The 22,678-nt window shown below is 53.2% G+C and overlaps 1 protein-coding gene across 1 annotated transcript; it reads left to right on the top strand.

Moving 5' to 3' along the window:
- Positions 1-677: 677 nt before the first annotated feature.
- Positions 678-21,833, top strand: NGFR (nerve growth factor receptor). Its single transcript, XM_007525630.3, has 6 exons — positions 678-851; positions 9,565-9,706; positions 12,957-13,316; positions 17,178-17,430; positions 18,595-18,755; positions 19,358-21,833. Exons 1-6 carry the CDS (start codon positions 813-815, stop codon positions 19,657-19,659), a joined length of 1,257 nt encoding a protein of 418 aa, XP_007525692.1. The 5' UTR covers positions 678-812; the 3' UTR covers positions 19,660-21,833.
- The last annotated feature ends 845 nt before the right edge of the window (positions 21,834-22,678 follow it).

A 22,678-nucleotide genomic window follows, 5' to 3' on the forward strand; every position in this document is an offset into this window, starting at 1 on the left:
GCGATGTAAAGCGTGCAGACTTACACGAGTACAGGAGGACGGCATGGGCAAATGTGAGCACACAGGTGCACGGATATCTCAGCTTGCTGGTGTCTGTATTATGGGGTTTTTGTGCACTTCTGTGAGCTCTACGAATCCATCTTTTGAGAATTTAAGTGAGGACTTCACCTTGAATGTCCCCGCTGCGGGCCACCCTAGACATTTGTACAGAGAACCTCCTAGACTGGGTAGGGGCAGGGGGCGGGGTGGGGTAGGACTGGGGTGAAGGCTGCGGGCGGCTGGAAGCTTTCTTGCTAATGACAGCTGCGTAAGGAACCGGTGCCTGGAAGAAGCCGAGGTCAGAGGTAGAGGAAGATGGAAGAGTTAACTAGCCGGGGTTGTAGTCAGAGAGGAACAAGAGCCGCCCAGGATGCCCTGGCACCTGAACCCACCGTACCCGGGATTGAGGTGCATAGCTGGGGCCTGGCATTTGGGTACCGGGGCGGAAGGGGGGTGTCTCTGAGTGCCAAGGTTCAGAGAAACCGGGGCCCGGCGTTCGGGCGCGGCTGCCCGCACACCCTCCCTTCCCCGAGGCCGCGGGGCGGGCGGGCGCGGTTCCGGGGCGGGCGGGCTGTGAGGGGAGGAGGCGGGGCCGCCTCACTGGCTTCTTCAAGCCCCGCCCGCCCGCGGTCAGAGCGAGCAGAGCGGCGGCCAGCTCCGGGGGCGGGCAAAAGAGCGCAGCGCAGCCCCATCGGTCAGCGGAGCCGACGGAGCTGGGAGCCGAGCGCGGCTGCGGGAGGCGGGCGAGGAGTGCAGGTGCCGCCGGCTGCGCCATGGACGGACCGCGCCTGCTGCTGCTGCTCCTCCTGGGGGTGAGTGCAGGCTGGAGGGAAGTCCGCTCATTTTGCGGGACTGGAACCCAGGTAGATTCAGGTTTCCACGAGGGAAAGCAGGGCACAATGTCGGCGTCCCAGATGCTAGGGACGTATGGCGGGAGAGGAGCTCCGATGACAGGATGCACGGAGCGGCGTCCAGGGTTGTCAGAGCGCAGAGGCGACCCCGACATTCAGGGCAGAGATGCGGGCAAGAGGGGTGCCGGTCCTCGGGTACCGCTAGGGGTGTGCGTGTGGAGGGGGCTCTCGGATGTCTGGGCTCTTGGGAAGAGCGCGCTTGGATGTGCGGACCTCGCGGAGGTCATCCTTCTGAGCATTTTCATCTCCGGGGGGTAGCGAGAGGGCACTGGGGCCAGGGGAGGAGAAATTAGGATGGGGACGAGTGCTGTGAGGAGGAGCGGAGCTGGGACTGGAGGTCCGGGAGGAAGGGGGTGGAACAATGGGGGAGAAGGTTGGAGAGACTGAAGGCAGAAGAGACCTGGCACCGGACAATGGTGACTGGCCAGACAATGGGGGGGAGGGGCGTCGGAGGGAGAGGTTGGGGACGGTGAAGATAATAGAAGTGGGTTGCAGAAGCAGAAAAGGGACGGCGGTGAGGGAGATGAAAAGATAGAAGCAAAATGCAAGAGGACTGAGCAAGGTGAGCGGAACCTAAAGTGACCGGTCCCGTCTGCTTGCCCAGGGCCAGTAGGGCGAGAAGAGCAGTAGGGCGGAGGCACGGACAGTCCCCGCGCTCGTGGCACACTATTTCTCGCGGCCTCGCCCAGTTAGGGGACTTGCGGTTGGGAAGGGAGTGCCCACTTTGCCGGGGCAAACCCACATCTCCGGTCCTCCCGCATCCCCACCTTCCCGCGACCCTCAGACTCTTTCGACGCAGATTGCCGCGGCTTGAAGCAGAGCTCCCAGACGCGCAGCGCAAAACGTCCCAGCAGCGAGCAGCTCCAGGGCGCAGAAGGAGGCGGCCCGCAGGGGTCGCTGCGGAGCAAGGGATGCGCCCCTCTCCCCTCCCTCCTCCCTAAACTGCTGGCGTGCGGGGCTCTGAACTCCACCCCCCGGGCCCCGGTGAAGTTCAGCGGCCTGAGCATCTGTCCTGCGGCTACCTAGGCTCTGGCTCCTAGGCAGGGGAATACCGCCCCGTCCGGCCCCGCCCCGCCCCGCCCGGCTTTCTATAGAAGCCATTGGCCACTGAACCAGACTGAGGCGCTCAGTCTCCTCCCGTCCGCACTAGCATCTGAGTTCCCACAAGATGTTCAGGTGTGACCTGGTGTGTGGTTGTGAATGGAGAGCCCAGGAAGCTTTGCAGTGGAGAGACCGAGACGCTGCACGTTTAAACGATCTGGCCAGTCCCAGCAAGTTGAGCCAGTCTCAGTTAGTGGTCACCTCGGTCCTCTTTCCTCTTCATACTCATAAAGCGGACAGTTGTGGCCGGTCAGCTCCGGACAAGAGCTGCGTTTCTCATGGTGGGGGGGGGGGGTAGGGAAGGCAGGCTTGCTACCGTCCCTAGAGTTAGGCCGGGGACGGGGGCATGGAGGGAGGTTGGGGTGAGCAGAGATCCTTTCTGAGCGCTGGCCCCACTCTCTGCAGCTCAGCTCCTGGAGCTGTCAGTACTTGTGGCTTCTTTGGGAGAAACTGGACGCGTTTTGCAGACTAACTTGGAGGGTAGAGATGCTTCTTGCCCGAGAGGAGGCTGGGTGGCGTGAGAGGTGGGGTGGATGGGACTAGCAATGGAGACTAGCGCAGGGCTCGAGGTCTGGGCAGCACCAGAGAAGAGGCGAGGAAGGAGGGAACTGGGTGTGGAGGGCCTGGGAGCTCCAGTACCTGCTGTCTGCGCCCCGTCCCGCCCCGCCGCAGGACCGCTCGCTCCTGGCTGGCTCCACACGAGTTTCTTACTGGGCCGCGGCGAGAGAGTGCTGAAACCAGAGCGCATCCCGACGGGTCTGCAGGCGGGCCGTGCTGGTAATGGAGGCACTTTGTCATTCAGACGTCTGTAACCGGAGCCGCCGGCTGGCTAATACGCCTAATAGGGATGCAGCCGAGGCAGCAAATGAGAGGACGCGAGCGGCTGTACTGGGGAGACCACTCCCGGGCTCAAGGGGTCCCCCCCACCCGGTGTACCGGCCCGCTCCAGTTCACGCACCTAGGTTCTTGGGGGGGGAGCGGGGGGAAAAGTGTGCAGGGTGAGGGAACGAGAATAGTGGTATTTGTTGAGTGCCTACTATGTGCACTGCCCTAGGTTATTGTTTTTTTTTGCGCTATTGAATCTTTCCAAGGTCCCAGCAGAGTATCTAGTAATTTCCATTGTATAGTTCAGGGAGCTGAACCTTCCAGACTTTCAGGCACAAAACAAGGCTCCCTCGGTTACTCAGCAGGAGCTAAATGGCTAGTAGATCTTTGGAAGCCAGGATACTTGGCTTGGAGCTTACTTTAAAAAAAAAATTAGACTGAGGCAGAGATAGAGGGAGAGAGAGAGAGCGAGAGGGAGAGAGACCACAGAACTGGAGTTTCCTTCAATGCAGTGGGAGCTAGACTCAACCTGAGTCATGCACAGGGCAAAACAACGCACTGTCCAAGTGAGCGGTTTGACCAGCCCTAGAGCTTACTATTTCCTCTCTGTTAGGCTCCACCCCTAGCTTTCTAGATCACAAAACCTGAATGCTGCTGGCCCTGGAGATTAGATACTTGTCTTATGCCCCTTTACTACAGATTTAGAACAGAGACCCCCTCCCCTTCCTTAAACTCCCGCCCATTAATAATTAGTAATTAGTTCGGGGGGGGGGGGGGCTGTGGCAACGCATGGGTCAGGACCTGCCCAGATTTTTATTTGGCCCTCCATGTCTGAAAACCTCAACCCTATGGTACCAATTCATAGTCCTGTTCACCTCTGCTATAGATGTGAATAGTTAGGGCTCATCATTCTGAAGCATTCATACACTTTCAACTATTCTGGTGTGGTATTCTGTTCAATTTAAAAATAGTGTCAACGTTCTTTAAAAGTAATCTAAGTGTATATTCACTAAAATGTCTTGAAATGGGAAAAATAATTGTAAACATTCTCAAAAGTGGGGTAAAGTCCATCAAGTTGAAAATTAGGGCAGAGGAGGTAGCATAAGGGTTATGCAAAAGGGCTTTCATGCCTGAGGCCCCAAGGTCCCAGGCTCAATCCCCCACACCACTGTAAACCAGAGCTGATCAGTACTCTAGTAAAAATAGATAAGTAAATAAAATGAAGAAGTGCACTAAACTTGTTTATCTTGTAAATCTCAAGCAAATGCATTTGGCTTTTTGGTAAATTAATTATTTTAAGGCAATTGACCTGAGTCCTGGGCATCCCTCTTGCTTTGAAGTATTTTACCCCTTAGATCTAGAGAGGGTGTGGCAAGGACGGTTTATCAGGTGACTTTTAGCTGAGTGACCACTTTGTATGCATGCCTCAGTTTCCCTGTCTGTCAGAGAGAGTGAGGGCATTTTGACATCTGGAAAAGCTGTCTTGGGTGATATTTCTTCCTCCTTGTGGGATGGTGATTCCCCACAGAGGTCAGAGACCATGTCCCATTGAAAACCCTTAGCTTAATGCTCAGTCAATAGTTGCTGAATTAATTAACTTTTATTCTTTGGCCCTTGTGCCTCTTTTGGACTCTCTGTGTATAAATCTCACCTCATCTTCATCTTGCCCCTGAATCTTTGATGGTTTCCTTTCTTTGTGGCTGGCCAAACTCTCCCCTCCTTTCACCCAGGAATAGCAGCTCACTTTTTCTAAGACATTTCTCTGATAAGCAATATTTATCAAACTCCTGATATACACCAGATACATTTATATGTTATTTCATTTTTTCCTTTAAAAAAAAACTTATTTAAAATTTTTTTCTATATTTATTTTTCCTTTTGTTCTCCTTGTTGTTTTATCGTTGTAGTGGTTATTATTATTATCACTGATGTCATTGTTGTTGGATAGGACAGAGAGAAATCAAGAGAGGAGGGGAAGACAGAGACGGGGAGAGAAGGATAGACACCTGCAGACCTGCTTCACCACTTGTGAAGCGACTCCCCTGCAGGTGGGGAGCCAGAGGGCTTGAACCAGGATCCTTATGCTGATCCTTGCGATTCCCACCATGTGTGCTTAACCCTCTGCACTACCACCCAACCCCCCAAAAAGTTATTTTTAATGAAGGAGAGAGATACACAGAGAAAGAAAAAACAGAGCACTGTTCATGGTGGTGCTTGGGATTGAACCTGGGGCTTCTGATGCCTCAGGCATGAGAGTCTTTTTAAAAAAACATTTACTTGGGGGTCAGGTGGTAGCGCAGCGGGTTTAAGCACATGTGGCCTGAAGTGCAAGGACTGGAGTAAGGATCCCGGTTCAAGCCCCCGGCTCCCCACCTGCTGGGGGGGTCGCTTCACAAGTGGTGAAGCAGGTCTGCAGGTGTCTATCTTTCTCTCTTCCTCTCTGTCTTCCCCTCCTGTCTAGATTTCTTTCTGTCCTATCTAACAACAACAACATCAGTGGCAACAATAACAACAAGGGCAACAAAATGGGAAAAAAATGGCCTCTAGGAGCAGTGGATTCACAGTGCAGGCACCGAGCCCCAGCAATAACCCTGGAGGCAAAAAAAAAAAAGATTGCATATTTATTCAGTAGGACAGAGAGAAATTGAGTGGGGAAGGGGAGATAGAGAGTGAGAGAGAAAGAAAGACACCCGCAGCACTGCTTCACTGTTAGTGAAGTTTCCTCCCTGCAGATGGGGATGAGGGTAGGGGGGCTTGAATCCAGGTCCCTGTGCATTGCAATGTGTGTACTCAACCAGGTGCACCACCACCTGGTCCCAGGCATGAGAGTCTTTTGTACAAAAATGTTTTCCACTCAGCCCTCATCTCATTTTCACAGTTAACAACCCAACCCAACCCAACCCAATATTTTAGCTAGACAAGTCAATGCTTAGAGAGATTGAAGATTTACCCAAAATAATATGGTATGAGGCAGCAGACCTGGGTTGTTTTGAAATACAAAATAAAATAAGCAAAGGAAACACATGGTTACTAATTACATGGTTTCAACTCCCTATACAAGGCTTAGGAGAGAGAATAGAGGGCGAGACTGCAGCAGGGAGAACATGCTTCAAGAAAGAGGAGGGAGTCGGAAAGTGTAGTGGTTCATGAAGCCACTGAGCCAGCCACCACTTGCATTAAAAGAAGGTATAGGGAATTGGCGCAGCGGGTTAAGCGCAGGTGGTGCAAAGCGCAAGGACCGGCGTAAGAATCCTGTTTCAAGCCCCCAGTTCCCCACCTGCAGGCAATTGAAGCAGGTGAAGTAGGTCTGCAGGTGTCTATTTTTCTCTCCCCCTCTCTGTCTTCCCCTCCTCTCTCCATTTCTCTCTGTCCTATCCAACAACGATGGACATCAATAACAACAACAATAATAAATACAACAGTAAAACAGGGCAACAAAAGGGAATGAATAAATAAATATATTTAAGAAAGAGAGGGTTAGAGGTAGATAGCATAATGGCTATGCAAAGAGACTTTCATGCCTGAGACTCTAAAGTCTCAGATTCAATCCCCTGCACCACCATAAGCCAGAGCTGACAAGCATTCTGGTAAGAAAGAAGGAAAGAAAGAAAGAAAGAAAGAAAGAAAGAAAGAAAGAAAGAGAGAGAGAGAGAAAGAAAGGAAGGAAGGGAGAAAGAGAGAGAGAGAGAAAGAGAGAGAGAGAGAGAGAGGGAGGGAGAAAGAAAAAGAAAGAAAGAAAGAAAGAAAGAAAGAAAGAAAGAAAGAAAGAGAAAGAGAGAAGGAAAGAAAGGGTTATATGGTGGTCCGGGATGTGGTGCAGTGATAAAGCTCTGGACTCTCAAGCATGAGGTCCCGAGTTCAATCCCTGGCAGCACATGTACCAGAGAGATGTCTGGTTCTTTCTCTCTCTGCCTATCTTTCTCATAAATAAATAAATAAATGGAGTGTATGTTTCCATACCACTTGTGACTACCATAAAGAAACCCTTAACTTCCCATAGCCCAGGTCTCTACTACCCATGGCCAAAACCCACCATGGAAGCTAGAAAGACCTCAGAAAAGAAAAAAGAGGGACCCTGAGACATATGAGTGGCACTCATGCAATGCTTAGAGTAGCCCTAAGAGCCAGGTGTTGTCATGAATGAGGAGATGAGACACAGGAATTCAGGTGAGAATGATAAGCCAAAGTTCAGGACAGTAGAGACCAGGGGTTGGTTGAATCCAAGGTCTTGCACATGCAAAACATACACTCTCCCACTGGGCTCCAACCTGACTGGAGCTCACACTTTTTTACTCAGAGCACTGCCCTCTCCTGGCCCAGATCCTGCTTACACTCATTTATCCCCCTTGCTACCAAGTCTGGTTCCAGTTTCTGAAGCTTCAGCTCCACCTAGTAAGTTAGAGTGCTGGGGAGGGGCTGCTCAGTTTACTCTGGTAGCAGCAAGAATTGACAACTGATATCTTGACAGGATGGGAGAAGGCAGAAAAAAGCCCAACCTAAAAATAACAAAAAGCTGACAAGGAAAACTCAAAGACACACAAGTATGGTAATTTGGGATAAAGAACACGAGAGCTTCACTGCACCGCAGCCCAGAATAATCATTGGTGTAAATATTGAGTCCCTGAGTCATGAGGGAATCGGGAAGGTGTGTTTCAGAGAAAAAGTGCAGCCACTAGGGTTAAAGTGAAAATGCAAAGGTTGGACTCTCAGGAAAGTGAACTTTCCAGAAAGTCACTCCCCCAAGTTGCAGTTAACTGAGGGCATATATTACTGTCCTGTTAGTAAATTCCATTAACATACATACATGTTAGGTCCCTACTATGTGCCAGGTACTGTGTTCAACCCTGGGGCAGCCACAGTCTTGCCCTTGGGGAGCTGACAAGGTGGGGAGGAGGTGAACTCTGTAAAGTGTCAGATCAGACAAGAGGGTGAACAGAGGGAACTTGGACTCTGTAAAGTGTCAGATCAGACAAGAGGGTGAACACGGGGGAACTTGTCACAGGGCAGTTCTGTCCCATCTGGCAGAGGTGGCAGCCACAGGACCACTTCTTCAAGGAAGGCACATCTAAGCAGAGCTCTTAAGGATGAAAAGAAATTCAAACAGACTCTTCTGAAGTCTGGATGGGCAACTGGGATGGATGGGGGGGGTGCATCTGGAGCCTCCCCCTCAACAAGGCTTGTGGTCTACAGATGCTCCCAGCACTGTGAGCTCCTGCCACCTGGTAGGAGATACACAAGCCACCACCTCCCCACCCCCATTCTGCCTGCACCCTCCCCACTGCTCTGAGAACCACAGGCTGCCTCCTAGACTCATCTAACCTGTCCATCCTCCTGCTTCCATCATACTCTAGTGAGAATTCAGGATCTAGTCACTGTGGAAATGACCCTGCAAACTCCCCTGGTCCCGTGACCCAAGAACCCAAACTTCCTTTCAGCATGAAATGGGAGCAGCATGGTCTGGGGCCAGGGAAACAGGCTTTGGAATTTTATTAGACATTATGATTTTTTTTTAAGAACAGAAATATAAAGCAAACTGCCAGCAGCCCCTTCCTCTAGGGAATCTGGTGCTAAACCATTCCATCCATAAGCAAAGATGCCTAGGCGGCAGGAATCTGACTCCCCTTTCCCCTGGTTCCCACTGGCTGCATGGGGGGCAGGAGGAGGGGAGGGCTGGTGGCTGGAAATCAAACCCTGGCGGAGTGAAGCAGGACTCCTGGGTAGGGAGAGCAATCACTTTCTCATCATTTATAACAGGCAGCTCTTTCTCCTGTCTTGGCGCCAGCCGTGTGAGCGGCCAGTCCTTTGCTCAGGCCCTGAGCTGTCTCCATGCCTGTCAGTGCCAAGATGAAGACTCAGAGAGAGAGAAAGCAGGGCAGGGCAGGACTTCTGGGGCAGGCAAGTCCTAGACCCAAGACATTACTCCCCTCTGTTTGCTTGCTATTATTTTATGTATTTATGAGAGAGAGAGAGAGAGAGAGAGAGAGAGAGAGAGAGAGAGAGAGAGCGCTTGCCCTGCATCACTCTGGCACATGTGATATGGGGGATCGAAGTCAGGACCTTATGCTCACAAGTCAGATGCTCTACTCATTGTCCCGCCTTCCAGGTTGCTGCTTTCCATTTTGGGTACAGAGCCCTCCTTTTCTGTATCTAGTCTGTGGAATGGTAGAATTAAGGATCTGAAGTATGGCCCTGCTAGCTTTTGTTAGAAAAAACGCTTCCCCTCAGGACTGAAACAGGTGTGCAGCTTACCAGCAAAGTTCCTTTTGGGCTAGGTTTCAGTTCCTACCGGCCCCCTTGGCCTGGAGCCCTGTGCAGGCTGCAACCTGTCCCTTCATGATGCCTTGCCCAAGGCCCCCCCCCCACCCCCCCACCCCCCCCCGCTGGCCTCAGGCCACCTTCCCCACAGGGTACATCCTTGGTTTGGGGGGAGTTGCTTTAATCCCAAGCTGACCTTTGCATTGGGCTGGTGTCCCAGGCTGTGACCTCAGCCCCCAGCAGCCTGCAGCAGTGCTCTGCCCCACACAGCCTGTCTTCCCCCAGCTTTGATGTGCATAATGCCTCCCGGTGAGCTCATGCTAGCCCACATGGTTCCAATAGAGCGCTTCAGGAGGGGGTGTTTGATCCCCCCAGCAGCCATCCCCCTGCCTTTCTCTTGCTCATTCTGACCTTCTGTTCTCCCCACACCCAGGGGTCCCTCAGTGAGGCCAAGGAGGCATGCTCCACAGGCCTGTACACCCACAGCGGTGAGTGCTGCAAAGCCTGCAACCTGGGTGAAGGTGTGGCCCAGCCCTGCGGAGCCAACCAGACCGTGTGCGAGCCCTGCCTGGACAGTGAGTAGGGGTGCAACCCGGGGAGGGCTGGGCTGGAGGGGGGATGACACCCAGCACATGCCTTATAAGGACACTGTCTTCTGACAGGGTGTCCTACCCAGTCAGGGAGGCCCAGGGCGGAGTGGATGAAGGAAATTTGCAGATCCTATGGAGAGGCCTAGTGGAAGAGTGTGGCCTCATGGGGAGGAGTAGCTGCCACTAGGACCAGCTGAAAATATCATTTGTGTTGCAGAATCAGTGGCTACAACTTACTATGTCTGGGGGAGGGGGAGCATACAATCCTGGCTGCCCAGGAGGCTGACCTTGGGGGACTCCTAGAGGGTGTGGCTACCCTCCTCCCAAGCTCTGCCCAAGGAAGCTTTCCAGAGGCTCTAGGGATGGGGCCTGGAGCACCCTCAGCTACCATAGGGAGACTACCTACCTGAGACTTCCTTGGGGGCCAGAGATTCATTTTCTTTCTTTCTTTTTTTAAATATTTATTTATCCCCTTTTGTTGCCCTTGTTGTTTTATTGTTGTAGTTATTATTACTGTTGTTATTGATGTCATCATTGTTGGATAGAACAGAGAGAAATGGAGAGAGGAGGGGAAGACAGAGAGGGGGAGAGAAAGACAAACACCTGCAGACCTGCTTCACCTCCTGTGAAGCGACTCCCCTACAGGTGGGGAGCTGGGGGCTCGAACTGGGATCCAGTCTTTGAGCTTTGCACCACATGTGCTTAACCTGCTGTGCTACCGCCCGACCCCCCTAGAGACTCATTTTCTAGACTCCCACCCCAAACTTCTCCAACCTGGACCCTATGTCTCCCAGATGGGACCCCACTTCCTTCTTCTTTTTTTTGTCTCCAGAGTTATCACTGGGGCTCGGTGCCTGCACTATGAAACTGCTGCTCCTGGAGGCTGTTTTTCCCTTTTGTTGTCCTTGTTGTGTTTGTTGTTATTATTATTGTTGTTGTTGTTGTTGTCATTGCTGTCATTGTTGGATAGGACAGTGAGAAATCGACAGAGAAGGGGAAGACAGACAGGGAGAGAGAAAGATAGACACCTGCTGACCTGCTGACCTGCTTCACTGCTTGTGAAGCCACCCCCCTGCATGTGGGGAGCTGGGGGCTTGAACCAAGATTCTTACGCCACTCTGTGTACTTTGCACCATGTGTGCTTAACCCACTGCACTACAAGGCCCCCAACACACACACTTCCTTCTTTCCAAAGCACAGGAGAGGAAAGTTCTGACCTCTGGTGAACAGGAGAAAGACAGGACTGGAGTACAACCCAGAGCACCTAGCAGGAATCCTCCCTCTCCCTTCCTCCCCCCCTCCTGCCCCTATCCCCCTCCAGCTGCACAAACAGGCCACCTTTACAAGCACACTTTATGAGATGGAGACCCCAGCGGACTTTCCTTCTCTCCTCAAAACGTTTCCACAAGGAAGCCCATTAAGCTGCTGCCTTCATTCTCTGCCAAAAAAGGAAAGACCACATTTTCCCCACCTCCTAAAACCCTCTCCCAGGAGTCTTCCGTTAATTCTCTGTGTTTGCCCATATCTAGGGCCCTCCCCGGTGTGACACACCTAGCTCCCTGCCACCTCCCAGCCACACTCCCACCAGCCAGTTCCCAGTATATATACAGTGTATATATAAACAGGATGCCTCCATTGGCTGTTTATGTTTGAGATCCTTCCTGATGTCTGACCACATCCCTGTCACCTACTTGTCACCTCAGAGGGCCCCGCTTTTACACAATTCCTGCTTTACAATGGAGTTGCATGTATCTATCACTGTGCCAAGACTAGAGAAATAATGCTCAAGTTTACAGAGAAAGAAAAAATTTAGGTTGAGCAAAATGCCTGATTCACATAGCCAATAAGCAATGCAGTTAGGTTTTGAGTTCAGATCTGTTGTATCACCAGAAAAGAAACACAGAGGGGCTGGTAGAGCACACATATTACCATGAGCAATGACCCAGGTTCAAGCCTCTGTCCCCATCTGCAGAGAGGAAGCTTCACGAGTGGTGAAACTGTGCTGCATGTGTCTCTCTTTCCCTCACTATCTCCCTTTCCCCTCTGTCTCTACCCAAAATAAGTAAATTAAACAAATATATATGAAAGAAAAATACAGGAGGTGGCACTGCCAGCACTAATTCAGAAGGGAAGCCCTCCTCTGGGCCCTTGGCTGTCTTTTCTCCCCCTCCACCCCCCTCAACTGCCCAACTGTTGCTCCTTTCACTTCTCTCAGACATTTCTGCCTTTGCTCCACCATCCTCACCCCAACCCTAAGATAATGTTCCCCCATGTTCCCTCTTGTCCTTTGATGCCTTTGGAGATGGCTGAGAGCAGACTCTGTGTTCAGGGCTCCACTGTCTTCCAGTGGGATCCTGGTCTCTCAACTTTGGTTTCCACATTCTGAGCACTCTCTTGCTCTGGATCTCAGGTTCCTCAATCCGTGCTCTCTCCTTGCCTTTGGAACAAGGCTGAATCCTCCCTGATTATAGCCGGCAGAGTTCTCCACCCTGGGCTGGAAGGGTCCCATGTCTTTCTCCTCCTGCTCGAGGAGGAGAGGACCCTGGCCTCCCCCAGCCTTCTTGCCATTGTTCTAAAGCTCACACTCATTAATTAGGAGAGCATGAGTCAGGCAGCTTGGAAATCTCCCCCTTGATGCCATTTTAAAGGGCAGGGAACTAGATAAACAGTTCCTTCTTGCTTTCTAGCTTCAGTCCCTCCTAATGGACTGAACTTTCTTGCCTGGAGTCCCACCCCTACCCTCAAGAGCCAAGCCTAGTAGCGTCATGGGTGGGCAGTTCTTCTGTGGAACCCTAGGCACACCCACACTGGCCACACCTGAGCCCTCAGCTGTGCAGAAGGGAATGGAAGGGCAGCCCAGGCGGATGGCTCCTTAGTGAAGACCAGCCATGCCCAGGCTGGGTTCAAAGCCTAGTTAAGGCCTCCGGGGAGGGCTGGGCGGAAACCACGCTCAGATTATGGCTTAATCATGCTGGGAATAAGGTGCAGGGCTGGAAACTCGATAAAAGAATTTGCCAGGGCTTTGAGGCCTAGCAGCTGGCCCCCCTCCTTAGTCCGCCGCCACTGGCTTGCACAGATTAGAAATCAGACTCAAGGGAAGGGGGGGTGAGACTAAAAGACCTGGGAAGGGTTACAATGGGGAGAGGGGGAAGTTCCAGGCCCTGTATCCCAAGTGCCCAAAGGGTTGGCAATTAAGCTCTCTTTGTCCTTCCCCATCAATCTGCCCCGTCCCCAGGTGTAACCTTCTCGGATGTGGTGAGTGCCACTGAGCCATGCAAGCCATGCACCGAGTGTGTGGGCCTGCAGAGCATGTCGGCACCGTGCGTGGAGGCTGACGACGCCGTGTGCCGCTGCGCCTATGGCTACTACCAGAATGAGACCACGGGCCGCTGCGAGGCGTGCCGAGTGTGCGAGGCAGGCTCCGGCCTCGTGTACTCGTGCCAGGACAAGCAGAACACGGTGTGCGAGGAGTGTCCCGACGGCACGTACTCAGACGAAGCCAACCACGTGGACCCGTGCCTGCCCTGTACCGTGTGCGAGGACACCGAGCGCCAGCTGCGCGAATGCTCACGCTGGGCCGACGCAGAGTGCGAGGGTGAGCAGAGAAGGGGGAAGGGGGAAGGGGCAATGGGCAGCTCTCTGACCTTGAGCCCACGCCCACCTTTCCTGAAACTGCAGGAAACTCCTGAAAGAGGTGGCTCTCCATGGGTCCTTCTCATCTTTCATTTATTTCCTTCTTTGGGCAGAGCGTCTGGAGAGCCCTTAGCTGTGAGCCCAGTACTCTGCTGCTACATCCTAGCACGTTTTCCAGGGTTTTATTAATTTGTGGCTGCCAGCCAGGTATTGGATGGGGCAGAAGAGAAGCAGCTCAAAACTGCCTGCTGTGTCCAGAGCACAGTGAGGGCAAGTGTGAGACCCGAGACTGGTGTTCTTTCTTTCCTTCTTTCTCTCTTTCTGTTTAATTTATTTTTATTAGTGATTTAATATTGATTTACAAATATGAGATAACAGGGGTATGATTCCACACTGTTCCCAACACCAGAATTCTGTGTCCCCATTCCCTCCACTGGAAACTGTGGTAGTTCTCCCAAGGTCACAGATATGAATTGACTTATATATATATATATATATATATACCCATTGAGACTGGCTTTCTTAACAGCAAGTGGTTTGAAGACCCTCAGGCTCTGGGACCCTTTAACTCTGAGGCCTGGTCTGGGTAATTTATGACTCTGGGGCCTGGGATCTGCCCTGTCACTTGAGTCTGAGTGCTGTTACTTAGGGACAGCCACTCCTGTCTCTGGGCCTCAATTTCCTCACTGGTCATGGAGCAGAGAGCGTTTTGATTTGTGGCATTGCTGGAGGGTCAGCGGTCTTGGTTAGCTTTTACCCCAGTGAGGGATGAAGGTGGACAGACATATAAGGAGATTGTGGGGTGCAGAGGCTTTGGGACAGAGAATGACAGGGAGCAACAGGACTGGGGCTCCAAAGCCCAACTGCACAAGAAGGGTGCTGAGTGTTCTCACCTTAGCCAGGCTTGGGGCCCTGGGGAGAAGGAGCAGATCCTGGGGTGGGAGGAGGAGGAAGCACCATGGCTGCCAGACTCTTTTTTTTTATTTAAATATTTTATTTATTTTATTTTTGAGAGAGATGCAGAGAGAAAAAGAGAGAAACACCAGAGCACTGCACAACTCTGGCTTGTTATGGTGTGGGGGATTGAACCTAGAATTTTGGAGCCTCAGGTATGAAAGTCTCTTTGCATAACCATTATGCTATCTACCCCCGCCCTGCTGCCACTCTTTGGTGTCTGATGTTGGTTGACACCAACCTGGGTCACTTAGCTTGTTCCCTTGGGAACCTAACCCTTAAGGCACCCTCATGATGAGCAGTACAGTGCCTCTTCTAGTGAGTCCCGACTCTGTCTGGGAGAGAGCCTTTGCCCCAACTTGATGAAGGATACTCTCTGTACCTCATTCTAAGGGACACCCCCACCCCCATTCTGATGGGGATAACACAGTTCCACTTTGGTCTCCAGTGAATAGATCTCTGGCACACCCATGCCTTCCTCCCGTGATCTCAGGCACAGGGAGCTCAGGGTGGAGAGGGCTGCTGAGCTGGGCAGAGGCCAGATATATGTATGAAGGAGTGGGGGGTGGGGGCAAGGGATGAGCTGCAGAACATGGAGGTTCCCTTGGCAATTGCCTAGGGCCAAGAGACAGGCAAGTGGCGTCAGGAGCAGGGTAGAGCAGGGAGGGCGGTTCAGCTGCCGGCAGCAGGCAGGTGGCACAATTCCTCGGACAAGTCCAGACCAGCTGGTGGGGCTTTAGGGGTGAGGTTAGAGCACGGAAAGATGGTGGCTGGGGGGAGGGGTGAACCCTGCCTTTTGGGGCATTCACTGATTCCTCTCAGATGCCACCCTACTTTCCTAGGCACCCTGAAGGAGAAGGGTGCCTCCCCTCTCCCCAGCACCCTTTAGTTACCTGGTTACCCCTCTCTCTTTTCATTCCAACCTCCAAGGGTTAGATGTCCGCTTCAGGCCAGACGGACCCATCAGGAAATGGATTTTGTTTCTCTTGCCTCCCTCCCCTCAAGAGTATTGTGCTTTCTTGCATGTACTTTCAGGTGTCAACATGGTGACTCACCCACATTTCAGGGGCACAAATCCAAACCCCCTTTGCCCCAGTGAAGTTTAGGTTCAAGAGTATCCGAGTCCTTCTTTCCACCCCCAAGTTTTAACAGCTCCCATTCCGGAAATGGCTGTCAGGACCTGCCAAGGGCTTAGCGGGTTGGAATGCTAGTGGACACAGCTACATCTGGATCTCATCCTCACCACCTCCCATCAAAGGGGCTTGGAGAGATGAGGGGAAATGCCCTGGATAGCATTGTCTTCAGCCAGCTCTGTCTTTTGCCACCTTCTCTTAGTCTCTGTGATGGCCAGACTTTCTGACAAATCCCTAACCCCAGCACATACAATGCACACATACACACCACTGGTCTGGTGTCCTGCCCTGTGAATTGCATCTCTGCTTCAGGCCTTGGGCTCCCCTTCCACTTACCCTGTTCCCTAGCAGTCCCAAACTTCTCCCCAGAGATCTCTTACTTCTAATGCCTTATCTAGGAGCTGCCACAAGACAGGGTTGTGTCTCCTCCACTTCCTGTTCCACTGCCTCCATCCATTCCCAGGACTGAGGTGGGGGAAGGGCAGGATGGGGCAGCAGATGTTGCTCCCTCCCCACTGCCAGTCAAATAGATTCCAGACTCACATCTGGGGGCCTTCCCCCTCAGAAGGTGTTGAAAATAGGGGCCTTTGAAGCATCTTCATTTTGAACCAAGGAGGCTCAGGAAACCAGTGGGCAGCTTGGGTGGGCAGACTGGGTGGGGCTGAGCTGGGGAACTGAATGCCCTCCCCTTTACCCCAGTGGCATGTCCCATTTGAGTCCCTTCCCTGCCCCAGGCGTGGGAAGTGAAGACAGAAGTAATAGACAACTTTGCCCAGACAGGTACCCCCAGGCCATCCAGGGTCCATGGCCCCTTCAAGGTGGCAGAATGGAAAATCCCACCCACTGGTGCCAGGAGAGGCTGCGTCTCTTGCCAGCGAAGCTGGCAATGCCCAGCTGGCACGAGAGGCCCAAGGTGGGTGGTATGGCAGTCTCCCTCCCCTGAGGCAGTGGGCAGTACCAGCTATGTGGGTCCCCTCTCCACCAGCCAACTGCTCCTACCCATGCTGGGCCCTAGCTAGCTGGCACTGTCTTCTCTGGGTGGCAAGATCTGGTGTGGGGACCACGTGGGGCAGGAAGCAGAGGCTGGTCACTGTCCAAGGACTGGCTGGAGGGGAGCAGCCAGTTGGGCACCCCCCATCCTTCCTGAGCCTGGAACTAGGACATCAGAGACTATAAAGGAGGGCAGTGTGGGGAAGGGTGGATTCTGCCCAGATCTGAATACCCTCGTCCTTCCTTAGGACAGGGGGATTTGGGGTGACCTGAAGTGACCCGAAGCCCCAGAACAGTTCCAGCATTTCTCTGGAGTGATTCCAGCTAGAGGCTTCTTGGGACTTGCCCTTTCTCATTCTCTCTCTACATGTAGCCCCTCGATAGGCCTCTAGTACTGAGGAGAAACCAAATAGGAGTCTTGGCCACAGCTGTCCTGCCCTGTCAGACTGCTTAGATACGATTTCTCTTAGTGTCCCCATTCTCTAGATGGGGAGATTGAAGTCCTGCCTGAAAGTTGAGGGGATTGAGCCAAAGTCATATAAGAAGCTGAAGGAGACTCCTGTCTCTAGGTTCCCACATCTCTGTTCTTAAAATGTCACCACACACACCATCCCAGCCCTCACCCTGTGCAGACTGCTGGGCACACAAGTACCTAGAGTGAGGTAGGGGGCACTGAAAGGGGGACAGAGCATAAGAGGAGGGGTCTGGAGGGATCGGGTCCTCACTGCGATAGCCTTTTCTCCCAGAGATCCCTGGCCGCTGGACCACACGGTCCACTCCCTCAGAGGACTCCGAAGGCACACTCCCCAGCACCGAGGAACCTGAGATGCCTCCAGATCAAGATGTCCTAGCCAGCACAGTGGCAAATGTGGTGACCACAGTGATGGGCAGCTCTCAGCCCGTGGTGACCCGAGGCACCACCGACAACCTCATCCCCGTCTACTGCTCCATCCTGGCCGCTGTGGTCGTGGGGCTGGTGGCCTACATCGCCTTCAAGAGGTGAGAGAGTGGGCCCAAGGGAGAGAGGGTGAGGCCTTTGCTCACTGGAAGGTGGAGGTGGGGCTTATGACAGTATTTCCCTGAAAATTCATCTTCCTTTGAACTCACTTCCAAACCGAACCCTCCCTGAATCTTTTGCCATCAGCTGCCCCACCCCAGGGCACAGGAGGCCAGCAGAAGATAGAGAAGGAGTGTTCCTTGTCCTGTCCCCGACTCCCACACTGCTCCCCACTGCCTCCTAGTCAGTTAAGCACAGTGCTTTTATTATCTTTCCTTCCTCCTTTCCTTTCTTCCTCCTTTCCTTCTTTACCGGCATGTCCTCTCCCTTCCCTCTCTCTGAACCCCAGGTTATCTGGATACATGGTGTCTCTCCCTTCCTTGTCACCCATGGGATCCCACAGCCCTCACATCCAGAAACACAGCAATGTGAAAACCCCTGGGAGGCACTTTACATGTTCAAGTGCCTTTTCCATTCTTTAACAAGAAAATCATCAAAGTAATACATTCTTGTTTGGCAATATGCAAACAAGACCAAAGTCTTTTAAAACAAAAAGTAAAAAAACCCTTTTATCTCCCCAGTCTCTACCCCTCTCCCCATCAGGCTCTGGAATGGATCCTTCCCAGTTGTTTTTTGAGCACTTACAAATACACATATATTGACCTTTCTGTACATAAATGCACATTCTTTTTTAAGAGTCAATGGGATCACACTTCATAGTCTACAGGTTTTTCCCCCCTTAGTCTCCCTCGGGAGGGCTTTCTTTAAGACATATAGATTATCTGATCATTTGTAACCACTCATTCAATAATATGGATGGGACATAATGTAGTCCACCAGCCTCTCATTGATGTTGTTTTTAGTTTTTTTCTTATTGCTTATAATAGCAGAGGAAATCCTTGTGTTTAGTCCTGCACACATGTGGGAGTGCTCTAGGACAGCCCAGGAAAAGTGGGGCTCCTGGGAGGTCTTGCACTTGTGCTCTGCTCACTGCCTGAGCATGTACCCAGCCTGGGCCGTTGGGTAGAACCTTGGGCACTGTGTCTGGGAGTGAGGGGTGAGCATCTAACATGCCCCCAGCCCCACGCGTCAGGACACAAGACATCCTGGCCACAGAGCCAGTGTGCCCCTTCCCCACTGAGGCTGGGCCTGTCCTCTGGCTCCAGGTGGAACAGCTGCAAGCAGAACAAGCAGGGAGCCAACAGCCGGCCCGTGAACCAGACGCCCCCACCTGAAGGAGAAAAGCTCCACAGCGACAGTGGCATCTCTGTGGACAGCCAGAGTCTGCATGACCAGCAGCCTCACACGCAGACAGCTGCAGGCCAGGGTGAGCAGCAAGGCGGGCCAGGGCCCTGAAGCAGGGGGCAGGGGTGAATGAGGCAGGAGCAAGGGCTACTTCAGGAGCTGGCTAAGGGCATCCTCAGTGTAGGTGGAAAGGCTGGGGTGACCTGGGGAGTGAGGGCTTTGGCATATTAAGCGTCCAGACTCATCAAACTAATTGTCCCCCCCCCCTGGGGGGGTTAATTACTCCCTGAAGTGGCTGCAATTAGCCTCCTGCCCTGGACTTCTGGGGAGCAGTCATTAGTGATGTGCCCTAATTAGTGGCCCCACGGCCTAGCTCCAGAACACTTGCTGCGGTTGAGTCTGAGACTGGGCAGACCTGTGCCCTGCTCTGCCTTGATTTTATGCTAAGCGTGGAGAAGGGGGTAGTGCCAGAGTCTCAGGTGGGGGGTATTAGTCAGCACCCCCTCACACATTCTGTTCATCTTCTTGGGCAGCCCTCTGCCTTCAGGGCATTAGGAGTCTCCCAGATTAGAGGAGAAATGCCTTGGTCCTTCTTGGATCCTATGCCAGCACCCATGTCCACCCCAGGAGGTGGGGTGGGTAGAGGGCCACTGGGTAGCCCCGACTGACCCTGGGTCTTGGCAGCCCTCAAGGGTGAAGGAGGGATGTACAGCAGCCTGCCGCCGGCCAAGCGGGAGGAGGTGGAGAAGCTGCTGAACGGCTCTGCGGGGGACACCTGGCAGCACCTGGCCCGAGTGCTGGGCTACCAGCCTGAGCACATAGACTCCTTCACCCATGAGGCCTGCCCGGTCCGCGCCCTGCTCACCAGCTGGGCCACCCAAGACAGCGCGACGCTTGATGCCCTCCTGGCTGCCCTGCGCAGCATCCAGAGAGCCGACATTGTGGAGAGTCTGTGCAGCGAGTCCACAGCCACGTCCCCCGTGTGAGCTCACCCAGGAGCCCCTGTCCTGCCCCAACATTCCAGCGACTGATGTTCCAGCTGATCCCCAAGGGCCAGTGTCAGAGCTGAGCTCCTCTGGGCAGGGCTGTGGAGCTCTGGCCCCTGAATCCTACAGCTCTGTCACTGCTCCCACATGCCCCCCTCACTTCTGGTCACCCTCCCTCTCCTGTGCTGGAAGAGCCCCTGCTGCCTCTCCTACCTGGCCACCCCATTCCCCCCCCATGTCAGGCCTTCTGCTCCCTTCTCTCCATACTTGGAGGTGGGTCAGCCCCTCTCACCTCAGCAGGTGTCATATGTTGGGAGGGGGTGATGACACCAGGGATGGTGAGTAAGTCCCAGGACTCAGAGGGAGAGACTGAGAAACCAGAGTCATGGACTCTACACTGTGAACTTGGGGGGTGGGATATCTAAGCGGCCTAAACCCTCCCTTAACCCCCTCCCCCTCTTCCCTCTGGCATAAGGTGAAGAGGCCCAGAGGCCTGACGGAGCTGGAAGAGGAGGTTGAAATCCAGTCCACCACTCTCTCATTTTACACATAGGACAGCAAGATCCAGGGAGAGGCAGTGGCTTGCCCAAAGCCATCCAATAATAGGGGGGTCAGATGTGGGCTGGACCCCTCCTCACTGAGCAGGGGACATAGGCCTCCAGTTTGCTTGTGTGGCAGCATCCCTCTGGGGAATGACTCAAAGCCAAATCCAGTCCACCCCACCTCCCGGTCCATCCAAGTCCCGTGGGAATGAGATGCTCCCCACAAGGCCTGGTATATAGATTCACCATCACCTGAGCAGGTGCTGGGTTTGTGGAAAGGGGTGCTGCTCCTTTCTGCCTGTGCCCTTGGGCATGTCTGCATGGCATCCATGGGGTTGATGTTGATGCCCTGTTCTGGCACATACCCAGAGCCAACACAGATGACATGTTTCCCTGGAGTCAGTCCTGGGGTCAGAATAAGGATCACCCACTAGCGACATACACACACACACACACACACACACACACACACACACACACACACACACACACACACACGATGAGCAAGCACACTTTTCTTCCTGAGTTCCTTCACTCTGGCTGGACTGGATCCTGCCCAGGGCAGCTGCCAGAGAAGTGAGGAAGGGAACTGAATTGTGATTGCCCCTTCCCTTGCCCTCAGGTTTGACCAGCCCAGGAGGCTGATGCTGGAGCTGGTGTTTGTCTTCCAAGGCTTGCACATGGAGGAATGCACCCTGCCTGCCCACTGACCATCTGGGCTTGGCATGAAGGTTATAGCAAAGACAAGTGAGAAGGAACTAAGCTAGACGGTGGCCTGCAGAAGGTCTCCCCAAGTTTGGAGGGCCCTGTCTTCTAGGACTTTGTCTTCCTTAGCCTGGTACCAGAAAGGGGTCATGGGGGGGGGGTCCTGAGACCCTTTCCTTGGTCTGTTCTGTACTGCTTGATGTTGGAATGAATGTGGCTTCCCTCTGTTTAGCATGATCATGCCGGGCAGGGCGTGCACAGGTGGTCATCCCTACCCCAGCCAGGGTCCTCCCAGTGGAAGGGACTGGGAGCGCTGAACATTTGAACTCAGCCTGTGTTGGGAGGAGAAAGCTCACTTGCTGGCCCTTCACCTATGCTTAGGAGGAGTGGGGCCAAGTGTGAGCCTATTTATTTCCCCTTCCCCATGGATGTTGGGGAGGGGCTTGGGGTGTTGCAAGTATGTTTTAGCATGTGTTTGGTTCTGGGCTCCCTCTGCCACCCTTTGGGCTGAGATGGAGCCCTTTTAGCCCCCCCAGCCAGGGGCTGTGAGCTCCACATTCCCTGTCACCTGCCCCTTGCATCCTGTATAATCACCCCCTGAAACCTACACATAAAAAACATAAGTGATGAACATTAAATAGCAGAGAAGAAAAAATGCATGTGGCTTGTGTATGGCCCAGGGACCCAGGTATCATTCGTAGTTCTGTGAGTTTCTTTCCTAGTCTCTTTCCACTCGATAAAATGGGGGCATTTTAGCAGAAACGCAGCAAATTCACATATGCAGCCATGGAGCTCCTTTATGTGGGATAGGGGAGGAGCACGGGGCTCTTTGCCCCCAAATCTTGGAGAGGGAAAATGAAAATGGCCATGTGGGAAGCTGGCCAGCTGTGAACTTTCACCAGATGTCAGAAGTGACCACAAAGTAGCCAGGAGCCAGTGGGAGGACTAGGTCAACCCTCCCCCCCCTCCAGCTCCCAGCCACCCACATGGCCTGGGAGAATCATCACTCCACACACACACACACACACACACACACACACACACACACACACACACACACACTTGTGTCCATGCACTGGATGTGTGTGTGTGTACTTCAGGCAGCCTAGCAGAAAACTTAACTTTCTTTGTTCTCCCAGGCAGGTTTTACCCCTGGCCCCTGCTAGCCTGCTCATGAGCCATGGCTGGCCTGGCCTGAGAGCTACCAGAGCTCAGGGTTCCTGGCCCCTGGCCTGCACCTTCTCAGGTTGGTCCAGCTGCTGGTCAAGGCTGCTCTGCCTCTGCTGGGTGCTTGGCCAGACCCTCTGCTGGGGCTGGATTGTGGTTATCAGGGAAGTCACTGGAGATTTGTTCTTCCCAGAAAGAACAGCAAACAAGTCTTCCTGAGCCCACGGCCCTGGGAAGACTGGCTGGGTTCCAGTCAAGAATTAGTGATGAGGTGGAGGGAACCTCTTCTATCTCCCACCCCCAGACTGTGAGGGTTGTGAAGAAAGGAGGCTGGGGGTAGAGGGTAGGTGGGGGGCAGGGGGATGTTCGTCAGTGGGTACAAGAAATGATCCTGGTACTTGGAACACCCCAAGAATGATAGGGAAACAATCTTCCTGATGTGGGGGGTCTCTACATCAGGAAACACAGCCCCAGACTTCATTGAAGTTGCCTCTGTCCTGATGATTGAGGCTCAGTTCCCATCCTGAGAGGACCCCCCCATTCTGGTGTTTGTGGGGATGTCTCTAATTTGGTGGAAGAGAGCTGGCAGCTCCTGGGGATGAGGG

The sequence above is a fragment of the Erinaceus europaeus genome, chromosome 12 (assembly GCF_950295315.1).
Source record: "Erinaceus europaeus chromosome 12, mEriEur2.1, whole genome shotgun sequence".
NCBI classification, from domain to species: Eukaryota; Metazoa; Chordata; class Mammalia; order Eulipotyphla; family Erinaceidae; genus Erinaceus; species Erinaceus europaeus.